Source organism: Hyla sarda, chromosome 4, assembly GCF_029499605.1.
Source record: "Hyla sarda isolate aHylSar1 chromosome 4, aHylSar1.hap1, whole genome shotgun sequence".
Classification (NCBI taxonomy): domain Eukaryota; kingdom Metazoa; phylum Chordata; class Amphibia; order Anura; family Hylidae; genus Hyla; species Hyla sarda.
The window spans coordinates 98,203,623-98,215,646 of record NC_079192.1 but is presented as its reverse complement, the minus strand read 5'-3'; the positions used below and the strand labels follow the sequence as shown (position 1 = coordinate 98,215,646).

The 12,024-nt window shown below is 46.3% G+C and overlaps 1 protein-coding gene across 5 annotated transcripts in view; it reads right to left on the bottom strand.

Annotated features, from left to right (window-relative positions):
* Positions 1-12,024, bottom strand: part of DENND4A (DENN domain containing 4A) — a 146,624-nt gene that overhangs the window by 23,320 nt on the left and 111,280 nt on the right. For all 5 annotated transcript variants that reach the window (XM_056571704.1, XM_056571701.1, XM_056571702.1 and 2 more), the window contains 6 exons: positions 9,955-10,088; positions 8,572-8,701; positions 7,344-7,550; positions 3,595-3,723; positions 815-959; positions 71-199 (listed from right to left, as the gene is read on the bottom strand). In XM_056571704.1, coding sequence (XP_056427679.1) covers positions 71-199; positions 815-959; positions 3,595-3,723; positions 7,344-7,550; positions 8,572-8,701; positions 9,955-10,088 — 874 coding nt within the window. The remainder of the gene's footprint in view (positions 1-70; positions 200-814; positions 960-3,594; positions 3,724-7,343; positions 7,551-8,571; positions 8,702-9,954; positions 10,089-12,024) is intronic.

Genomic DNA, 12,024 nt, shown 5'->3' with positions numbered 1-12,024 from the left:
CTCTCAACATGTCAGGGAAAAAAAACCAAAACAGATCATTATCCAGCCTTCAAAGACTCCACCAACACACCTGTGCTAGATCTGTCATCTGCAGGGTCAGTGCTGGTGACATCTGTACTGAATGACGGTTGATCTGTGGCATTCATGTCAACAGAGCTGTCCATACTGCCATGACTAACTGCGTCCAGATCACTGGTATCTAATGATGACATACAGGAGAGAAAACGGGATGAAAACCTTAAAGGCAAACTGTCACCAGTTTGAAACAGATACAGGGAGGGGGACACTATAATTTACTCTGGAACACTGGGGGCATTTCAGAGTATTCATACTTTAAAAAAGCCTCTGGGACCCACGAAAATACTCATAGGGGTGCAGTCACTACCTTCCTACGTTCCCCTGTTGCGCTGATATCGGCATCCCGTTCTTCCGGTGCTGGTCTTCTTCCTGCTTCTTGGGACATCGATGCGGCCGATGATACGCTGAGCGCAGTATGACTTGCCGTCCAAGAAGCAGACCAGCACTGGAGGAACAGGATGCCGACGAGGGAACATAGGAAGGTGAATTAAAGTTTTTATTTTACATTTTTGCAGCACGGGCACAGGGGTAGTGAAAAGTGTTGCGCCATCATTCTCCTTTAAAGTAAATTGTAGTGTTCTAGGACTACACTCCCTGCACCTGTTTCATGCTGCCAGTGGGTGGGCAGCATAAAACAGGTGATAGGTTCCCTTTAACTATCTTGTTTGTGACATTTGGATTTGTCAATGTTGCATCCTAACTAGTGTGACAGTAATTGAAGATCCCTGCAAATTACCTGAGGGTGTAGCATGCGGTGCTAAAGAATGCTGCTTTTTCAAGGCTCTCTTAAACTGGGCTACTCCATGAAGAACATTCCTGACCTTTATCCACAGGAAATAACCTCCCCTGTTCCCAGAAGGCCAAACGCTTTCCAGAACAGCCTGCATAAAGAAAGCCTAAGTTAACAACATGTATAGGCTACGATACATATACCAGATATTGATTATAAAGAATTTATCATAATGTAAACTGGAAAAACCGCAGTTAGGACACTGTGTAAAAAGGCCTCATCTATGTCCCCAGCAGTTCCTAGATGGGTATTCCGAGTTAGAAGTATTTCTTCCCCTATTCACAGCAATGGTGATAAGTGTCAAAGTGTCAAATCAAAGAAGGTCTGACAGCTGAGAATCCCCCACCCATCATCTTGAGAAAAGGACCCCAACTCCTATGTTTTGAACAGAGTGGCACTCAGCTATCGCCAGCAGCTCCACAAACAATGAAAAAATCAGTGGGGTGCATGCACCGTTCCATTTAAAACAAAGTCGTTCTTAAGATCACGGGAAGGAATCCTAGTGGTCGGACCCCTTGCCAAATGGGGGATAGGTATTTTTAACAGAGAATGCCCGTTTAAAGCCCTTTATGACAATCACTGTCCTAATGCCCTCGCTATGGCAGCTCTGGACTGTCCATGTATTACACAGACAGCAAATCACATGAATTGTAGCCATGTATTGTTAACATTTCCCAGAAATGTCTGACTGCCCTTGGGGTCTGAATGTGTGGGGTATTGAACGTAGGCTCCCAGATGAAAGGGGTTGTTTGTTACAACCAGCCCTGTGCTTAGTGAAGGACGATCAAAAGCAGCAATAGTCTAAGACTATGTGCACACGGCAGAATTTCTGCACGAAATTCTGCATGAATTTATAGGCAATTCACTTCAATGGAATTCCTGCAGCGGAATTTCTACAACAGAAATTCTGCTGTGTGACTGGGACAGTGGAATCCCATTGAAGTGTATTGGCTATAAATACCGTATATACTCGAGTATAAGCCGAGTTTTTCAGCACGATTTTTCGTGCTGAAAACACCCCCCTCGGCTTATACTCGAGTGAACTCTCCACCCGCAGTGGTCTTCAACCTGCGGACCTCCAGAGGTTTCAAAACTACAACTCCCAGCAAGCCCGGGCAGCCATCGGCTGTCCGGGCTTGCTGGGAGTTGTAGTTTTGAAACCTCCGGAGGTCCGCAGGTTGAAGACCACTGCGGCCTCCGACATCATCCAGCCCCCTCTCACCCCCTTTAGTTCTGTACAGTACTCGCCTCTGCTCGGCGCTGGTCCGGTGCTGCAGGACTGTCCGGAGGGGAGGTCGTCCGGTGGGCTAGTGGTTCCGGGCTGCTATCTTCACCGGGGAGGCCTCTTCTAAGCCCTTCGGGCCCGGCCCCAGAATAGTCACGTTGCCTTGACGACGACGCAGAGGTACGTTCATTACCAACGTACTTCTGCGTCATCGTCAAGGCAACGCCTCTATTCCGGGCCCGCAGCGCGGAGAAGAGGCGCCCCCAGTGAAGATAGCAGCCCGGAACCACTATCCCACCGGACGACCTCCTCTACGGACAGTCCTGCAGCACCGGACCAGCGCCGAGCGGAGGCGAGTACTGTACAGAACTAAAGGGGGTGAGAGGGGGCTGGATGATGTCGAAGGCCGCAGTGGTCTTCAACCTGCGGACCTCCGGAGGTTTCAAAACTACAAGTCCCAGCAAGCCCGGACAGCCGATGGCTGCCCGGGCTTGCTGGGAGTTGTAGTTTTGAAACCTCTGGAGGTCCGCAGGTTGAAAACCACTGAGGGCGGATGATGACAAGAGGATGATGAAGGGGGGGTGTGGGATGATGAAGGGGGGTGGGGATGATGACAAGGGGATGATGAAGGGGGGGGGGTGTGGGATGATTACAAGGGGATGATGAAGGGGGGTGGGGATGATGACAAGGGGATGATGAAGGGGGGGTGTGGGATGATTACAAGGGGATGATGAAGGGGGGGTGTGGGATGATTACAAGGGGATGATGAAGGGGGGTGGGGATGATGACAAGGGGATGATGAAGGGGGGGTGTGGGATGATGACAAGGGGATGATGACAGGTGATGATGATGAGGGTCTGGATGATGACAGGCGGTGATGATGATGAGGATGTTAATGACGGGGGTCTGGATGATGACAGGGGGGAATGATGTATTTCCCACCCTAGGCTTATACTCGAGTAAATAACTTTTCCTGGGATTTTGGGTTGAAATTAGGGGCCTCGGCTTATACTCGGGTCGGCTTATACTCGAGTATATACGGTACATGCAGAATTTTCATGCAGAAATTCTGGCATATGAAAATAGCCTAATTGTACACACTTGCAGCAGCCATTCTATGCAGAATGGATCACTATGCTTTATTTCCCAAACAACAAGTAGTAAGACCAAAATATTATTTAATTTTGTCTAATATGTGTGGGTACAGCCATTGCCTGATTCATTTATTTCCCCCCAAACTTATGTAGTGTCAACATATTCTACTGCATTGTACAGAGATAGTTATAACAACTTTTGGGGAGCCTGGTAGGAAACCCACACAAATATGTTTGGAACTTACAAATACCATGCATATGTTGACCTGGCTGGATGCTGACAAGAGAGCAGCCACATGCCTACATTTTTTAAAACACATACTGCATATGCTAAAATTGGACAAAACTATTTTGTGGCCACTGAAGCAAAGCAGATAAAGAAAGGGGCGTTTTGATTTACTACTTACTTTGTTATAGTATCCGTAGGTGATTGCATTGGGTTGCACTCCAGCTTTCTTCATTTCAAATAAAACTTTAACTGCAAGAACAGGCTGACCATACTGACCACACAGCTGCATGAGAACACGATAGCACACCTGAAATACACAAAGACAAACATGAGGTTATGAGTCTCTTCTGTTCCACTGGGTGAAAAATAAGGCAATGTTTACAGCGTCAGATGTTGCGGAAGTATTAAAAAAGCAGACCTGTGCCTGATGATTAAAGAGATCAGCGCTAGTTTAAAGAGGGTATAAAATAGCTAAAGGGCATGTGTAAATGGGATGTGCAGCCAATATTGTTGAAAAGTAAAGGCCTCCATGAAAGATTCAGTGATCAGGCCACACACTCATTATAAAAGCAGATTTGTATGCTTACCGTAAAATCTCTTTCTCAGAGGATCCATTGTGGGACACAGAAACCGTGGGTATATGCTGCTGCCACTAGGAGGCTTGACACTAGGCAACAAAAAGAAAGTTGGCCCTTCCCAGCAGGATATACCCGCCCACAGGCACCTGAGCTAATCAGTTTAGTCCCAGAGCAGTAGGAGAGGACCGACAGGTAAAGAAAAAAAACCGTAACTGTACGAGGAAACCACAGAATAAACATTAACTAAAAACATCCTCGGACAGGTAACCGAACCAGGAACACCAGAACAAATTGGTGGGTGCTGTATCCGCCAATGGATCCTCCGAGAAAGAGATTTTACGGTAAGCATAAAAATCTACTTTTCTCGATCGGTTCCATTGGGGGACAAAGAAACTGTGGGATGTACCAAAGTAGTACCCAGGGTGGGCAAAAAATTCAAGCAATTTAGGTGGAAGGCTGGACCACAGCCGCTTGCAACACCTTGCGACCCAAACCAGCATCAGCAGATGCAAAGGTATGTACCTGGAAAAACTGCGTAAACGTGTGTAAGGACGACCAGGTGGCCGCATTACATATTTGCAAGGCCGAAGCCCTGTTGCAGAGATCCCAGGAAACCCCGACAGAAGGAGTGGAATGAGTTGAGACCCTGAAGGGAGGAAACCCGAAAAACACTCCTTGGGAGGAACTGGGACAATCACTCCCTGAGCGAGAAGGGTCCAAAGTGCGACCCGAAAGGCCGCCAACAAGGAAGGAGAATGAGGAGGACGGGAACGAAAAAAGCGATCCCTTGGAAAGCAAGCAAACTCGATCCAATAGCTGTTGGAGACGACATCTCGGACCCAAGAGTCCTGCACGTGGGCAGACCAAACGTCCTGGAAAAGGTACAATGACCTCCCACCTGAAAGGAGTGTTCGGGTGGGGGTGTCCCTTCAGGTGGAGGGAGGCTTACGCGTGCCTGACTTGGCTGCAAAGTGGCCAGAAAGGTTATCCGACTTCAAGGAGGGATGGGCCGTGAAGGAAGGCGCCTTATTATCATGTGAGGGTGCCAATCTGGACACCCGACCCTAGCCAAAAGACCGGAAGGGCCGAAAGGAGGTTGATTTCCTGAGGGAACCGTTACAGCAAGACTTATTCTGTGCAATAAGGAGCTCTCCAGTAGCCTCAGAGATAATCTCGTCCAGGCGTATCACGAAGAGTCGGGTCCCAGAGAAAGGAGGCTCAGTGAGAGATTTCTTGGAAGCGGCATCAGCATCCCAAGTCTTGAGCCACATGGAGCGACGTAACGCCACCAGGTTACCCGTGGCAAAAGCAGTACAACTGGCAGACTGCACAGAAGTAAAGTACAAATAATCTTCAGCATTGGAGAGTTGAAGTGCAAGATCCGTCAAGTCTTCCGAAGGGGCCCCGGACAAAATACCCTGGTGGAGCTGGGAAGCCCAGACAGAAAAGGCTTTGGATACCCAAGTGCAAGCGAAGGCAGGAAGCAAGGATGAACCCGCTGCTTCAAAGGCGAATTTTGACAGATTTTCAATTCTCTTGTCCGCCAGATAGGATGCTGGTAGAGTAGTCGATTTCGACAGACGCGAAACCGGAGGATCCACAGATGGTGGAGAAGACAATTTTGCAATAAGGTCCTGGGAAAAGGGAAAATGCGCCTGAGCCTTCTTAGACCCTTGAAAGCGTTTGTCAGGATCCTTCCCTGTTGTTTCCAGTAAGGTGTCAAATTCAGCATGAGAGCTGAAAACCATAGGAGAGCGACGGGAGCGGTGAAACAAACTTCTGGAACTGGGTCCGAAGTTCCGGGGTCCTCTAGGTGGAAGGTGTCCCTGATGGCAGAGACCAAGTTATTTACCAAGGCGGACGCATTGGCTGGATCCTCTGGATCAGAGGCAGAACCTGATGCCTCATCTTCCAGCTCCCCAGAAAAGTCAGAGCGGGTGGAAGCGGCTTTAGATGAAGGCAAAATGGACCTGGTATGCAGACCTGGAGACCTAGGGCAGCAACCAGGAGAACGACCCTGAGATCAGGTGCGCTTCCGGAAAACCAGGAAAGAGGAGCAAGACCTATGAGGAGAGCGCCTGCCCCGAGTTCCGGAGAGGAACCCGAGGAGACCACCCTAGGGCGCTTAAGAGATCGCCCAAAAGTATGATCAGGGCAGTGGGAGTGAGCCTCTCTGGATGTCTGATGTAAAGAAGACCTCTCCAATGCAGTCACCACAGAACGGGAAACCGGGTGGAACATCCTGGGAAGAAGGACCAGGGGGCCCTGGGTGCGCAGTGGTGCAGGAGAGAGAGGAGAGAGACAGAGAGAGAGAGAGGGAGAGAGAGGAGAGAAGGGCTAACCTAAGTAGAAGGGGGGCAGGGCCAGCACCAGACTGAACCTCTTTGGCGAGAATTGACCCCCCCCTGCAGCGCGCGCACCACACTGAGAGGAAGACCGTGACCCCCCAGTGCACGCACTGAAAAGCCATAGTGCAAGGATCCCTGCCTGTGGGGAGTGGGCGGAGCTAAGTGCCGTGAGAGGACCGCGGCTATTATGAAAGCCCGGGGGAGAGAGAAATCTGCCAGCCGTGCGCAGGCAGTGCAGCCGATAGCTAACAGAATCCCCGGCGCTTCGATCACCTCACACGTGGAGGTGGCCGAAATGAAAGTAAAATGCCGGTCACATGCGCATAGCGCAGCACCGGAACAGTAGGGCTGTAAAAATGCCCCTGAATAATGTGAAATAAAGCCTACACCCCTGATTATGTCCCCCTCCACCAGAATGGTACAACAGAAAATGTCCCCAGAATAAACAAAGAGGAGTGGGTCCAAAACGGAGGGGGGGGGCGCCTATACTTACCCTGTAAACAGCCTTTACTCAACTAAGATGTCTTCAGCCAGCTATAGTCACCTGCATCACGTCAGGCTGAGACCGCAGGAAGAGCAGGGAAGATAGGGGGACCTGGACCCAAGGTGCAACCCCAGGCACTGGCCGTTGGCGGGGAGGGGTTAACGGTGCATACTTTATGCCCCGTGCCCCTTAGCCGCATATGGAGGAACAGGTAGCGCCATGCTCCTGAACCCCCATCTAAAAAACAAGAAAATAAAAAGGAAGAAAAGAACCTAAAACAGGCTCTAACTATAAAATTAAAAAGAAGAGCAGGTCTGGAGAGCTCTAGACCTTTGTCTGCCTCCTACTGACACTAAGCTAAAACTGATTAGCTTAGGTGCCTGTGGGCGGGAATCCTGCTGGGAGGGGCCGACTTTCTTTTGTTGCCTAGTGCCAAGCCTCCTAGTGGCAGCAGCATATACCCATGGTTTCTGTGTCCCCCAATGGAGCCGATCGAGAAAAGGCTCATTCATCGTACCTCATCAGGAGAGTCAATTTTCTTGGCTTGCATCTTCCGAAGGATGTCGTATGCAGTACGCAGAGCTCTCACTTTGGAATGGCAGACTTTGACATATGCAGGCAGGCATATAAACCACAGGCCATAGCAGTGCTTCAGTAGACATCGGGACCACATTTGGGGAATAGAAGAGTACTGTCTTGCTATTTTATGAGCTGACTTGATTTCCTACAAAGGTGACACAGCAGATTTAGCATTTTCAAGAACAAGTTGTAGATCGGTTTAGCAATAGGGCGACTTTTGTACTCTCCACAAGTTAGCCTTAGGGTGCATTCACACCACGTTTGTGCAATCCGCCTGCCGAACTCCATTCATTTGAATTAGCAGGGCGGAGTCAGATAGTGACTCCGGTCAGTTCATTTTTGGACAGTGTCCAGTTTTGGTGCCGGACTGAAAACCGTGGTGTGCCACAGTTTTTAGTCTGGCAACAAAACTGATACGGTTTAAAAATGTGCCGACCGGAGTCACTGTCTGACTCCGTCAGGCTCATTCAAATGAATAGAAAGTGGTGCGGATCCAGTGGGAATTCGGCAGCGGACAGTTTTAAAATTTCCCCAGCGGCCGGCCGTATTGCACAAAGATGGTGTGAATGCACTCTTACAGGAAATGACTTTCATGCCACATATATGAAATGACTTCTATAAGAGAGTTAGAGACAGTCCTAGATCCTATAATGTTAGGGACAGCCCTGATCTCCTGATCAATCACAATGACTAGTTTAGAGCATTTACAACTAACTACTGTACTTGTGCCATATATTATGTCTTTTAGCATAATGCTTCAAGGCATTCTATCAGATCCTGCCTCTGCCATGGCCTAATAGCAATACAAGCATTAGACAGCTGGGCAACACCCTGCAATTGTGTTGTGGGGGTGCAGATGGAGATATAGAAGAAAACTACTTAGATGCAGTGGTTGTAATTGACCAAAGCATCTGAGGTATTAAATGGCTAGGATGCTCTGATTCTAATGATAAGAGCAGGGGCTTGGCTGTCATGCAGTAAAAAAAATTGTATGAGCAGGAATAAGGCCCCTTAGTGACCACTGAAAAAAGACATATTGGCAGTCGCTAAATTGTTTAAATTTAAGACTATCAGCAGAACAAAAAGAACATTGTTAAATAACGACACTGAAATTTTAGCATTTGACTTTTTTTTTCTTTTTTTGAAGAGTTACCCTACTGAAATACCTGTTTAGTTCTCCTAAACATTGGAGACGGACTGCAGGGTGCAGTAACTTTAGTGGAAAGTCTGTGGGTTTTCAAGAGCCCATCCGGAGTGTCAAAGAGGTCAATTGTAAGAACAGGAAACCCACTGTAACTAATGATTAGGAATAAACATTATTAAAGGTCTTTATTATCAGATAACCAACTATCAACCGTTATAACCAACCATCTATCTAGAGATACAGTATATTTCATCTATCCTAATATACTGCCAGAAAACATCTTTGAAGGTCTTAACTGGTGCCAGAATGTTATACAGATTTGTAAATTACTTTTTTTAAATTAAAAATCTTAACCCTTCCAGTACTTATCATCTGCTGAATACTATAGAGGAAGTTGTGTAGTTCTTTCCAGTTATACCAAATGATTTGAGAACATTTTTCCACCAGAGTACCCCTTTAACTGTGAAAACATGAAGGGATAGGTTATGCCATCCCTTTTGGAACCTTCATACAGATAAGTGACCTAACACTATGCTGAATCGCTGAATATGAATCTTAAGCAGTGGCAGTTTGTTTTATCTAGAACAAGTAGCTCTGCTTGCAGGAATGTTTGGGATTTTTTTTAATTTTATATATTTTTCTTTTTATTAAACAATAAAGATAGATAGGACAACAACATACAGGAAGGTGCAGGCATAAACCAGCACAATTAAATATTAACCAACACAGACCCATACATAAGGTCATATCCAAAAAATCATAATGTGCTTTTTAACAATAAACAAGAAAATTCCCCTACCACACACACCCCTTTCCCAATATACGCCAATAAAAAAGGAAGAACTATTTCTAGACAAAACAATCGACTGTCGATGCTTGAGATTTGGACTTTTGAACTGTAAGTTTGCTCATCTCTAAAGACCTACCATTCCTGAAAATTAACTCCAGCTACTGAAGTTACAACTTAAAGGAGTACTCTGGCAAAAAATAACTTAGGGGATGACTAGCTGATCGCGGGGGGTCAGACCGCTGGTTCTCTCAGTGAGGAGCACGTTTTGACTACCGGTAGATGGCACGCGCTCCATTAATTTCTATGGGAGCACTGATGATGCTCGAGAGCTGTACTCAGGTCTTTTCGGCGCTCCCATAGCAATGAATGGAGTGTGTGCCAGCTGCAGCAAGTGCTCCTCATTGAGAGACGGTTCCCGTCCCAGTGATCATGGGGGGTCCCAGCGGTCGGACGCCCTGCGATCAGATACTTATCCCATATCCTGTGGATAGGGAATAAGTTTACTTTTTGCTGGAGATCTCCTTTAAATAAAATTGGATGGGCTACACAATAGTGCAAACTAGTCAACAACAAAGAAAGCACAGACTACTAAGGCTTTATGAATATGGGGCCTACCTGTATTTTTTGGGGTGCTCCTCCCCATTTGGTAAATGAGGGATCTCAGGGGGTGTAATGAACACTGTGTGCTCACTCTTATGAGACTCATCCAGCTCAATAAGACGCATGTCTCCAGATTTGTCTACATCCACCTGAATGAAAATTAGCAAAGAAGAAAGTGTAAGGTTATGCCAATGCAATAAGTCCACATGCACATTATGGCAGCTTTACATGATATGATGCAGTTTATTATTCTGTGAATTACTCATCCTAGATGTCAATATGATACTTCCCATAGGCTTGAGAATGAATGAAATCCGGTTAACAATGCCTTTAAAGGAGTATTCCAGTGCTAGTGTAAAAATTACCTAAAAATAGGGGGGGGGGGGGGGGGGGGAAGCAATACTTATCTAACCCCGATCCCTGTGATATGTTCAATCCTCCAATCTTCTGTCTTCATCCTGCCTCTGAGACAAGCGCGTGTTGCAGGTCCTGCCATTTTAGTTAACCACTGGCTGGAGTGCTAGTCTCAGAATTAGGAAAGAGACAGAAGATCAGGGAGGGTGTAAGGGAACCAGCGATAGGCAAGTATGGATTTTTTTTTTCCTTCAATTTTTTTTACGGACCCAGCAACAGGAATCCCTAGAAGACTATTTGCAGAGTTGTGTCATTGTACATTTTAGTTTCACTGGAACAACAAAAAAAAAAGTATGGTGGTGAAGGCGTAATTTCCCTTTAAAAAAGTTTAAACGAAATTAGTCACCAGTGTGATACAGCCTCCTTGTCAGGGCCTCAGCAGCTGAACAGATTTAGTATCATTTACAGCAGAAACTGGTAACTTACAGTGGAAATCTACAGCAGATCATAGCTGCCAATTTCTTAGAGGTGTACATATCTTAATAAACTTTGCATATCTTACTCCAGTAAACTTCTGGTTAAGACTGGTGTATGGGAATCGAGTCTAAGCACAACTCCCCCACATTGTTTTACAACAAAAAGTTGTGAATCCTATTGTTTAGTTCAACAAAAAAAGTCTACATTTGGAATTAGGTAATTGTATAGACCCAAAAAATGAAGTTATGATATTATTTATAACATACGGTAAACACGATAATATATTACCCGTGTCCCAAGTCGGTGCCATTTAAAACAACAGCTACGTTGATAGAAAAATAAAAAACTAAAGCAGACCTGTCCGCCAATTTTTGGTGTAAAAGCTTTATACAGCTTCTCACCCTGAATCTGCACACATTTGTTTTGATAGTTGACCCTTCCAGTGTGGAGATATCACTCTTTTATTTCATATGCAAATAAGCCATAAAAGCTCCGGGGATGTTCCTCTGGGCTGTAAAAGCCTGGGACAGTTTTTTGTCATCCAGTTGTGTCAACAATGCCTCTAGGGTTGGCACTAACAATTATTTTCATAGTGGATTAATTGGCTGATTATTGTTTCGAATAATCGACCAATCGGACAAAAATGATCATAGTGGAGAAGAAGATAATTAGTGAGTTAGATTAGGGACGAGGGGGGGGGGGGGATCAGACTGAAGGTCTTCTGAGTGTTTTAGGTAAGGGATGCATTGTGTGTTGAGAGGGTTTGTGGGGTCGGCTAGATTATGAGCTTTGCCGAGGCTGAGAGGAGGAGGACCATTATTTAGAGGTCAGGACTGCAGGAGTGCTGTTATTTGACAAGGGCGCCATTCTTTCTTCCCTAGACTGCGGGAAACAAAATGGGGGCACTGTTGCGGGTGGCACTAATAGCTAGCCATTAGCCCGATACCTTTTTTCATGTGTACTACTTTTGAAGAAGAAGTAGTGAGGAATGGCTTGATACTCCTAATGCTTATCCCAGAGGGTAAAAGGAAAACCAAAAAATCCAGAGAACTAAGTTAAAACTTCCCCAAGGTGAGCCTCTTACTCCCTCGATAATGAACAGGCAGCGGGGTCTGCTGCTGAGTAAAGCACTACAGTGTCTGCCAAAAATAAATATCTTTTGGCCCTTACTGTTCATGTAATTGGTTTCAGCTAGTTAGGTAGCTGTAAAACTGATTGATCTGCTATCTGGGCACAACACTCCTAGGCACACGA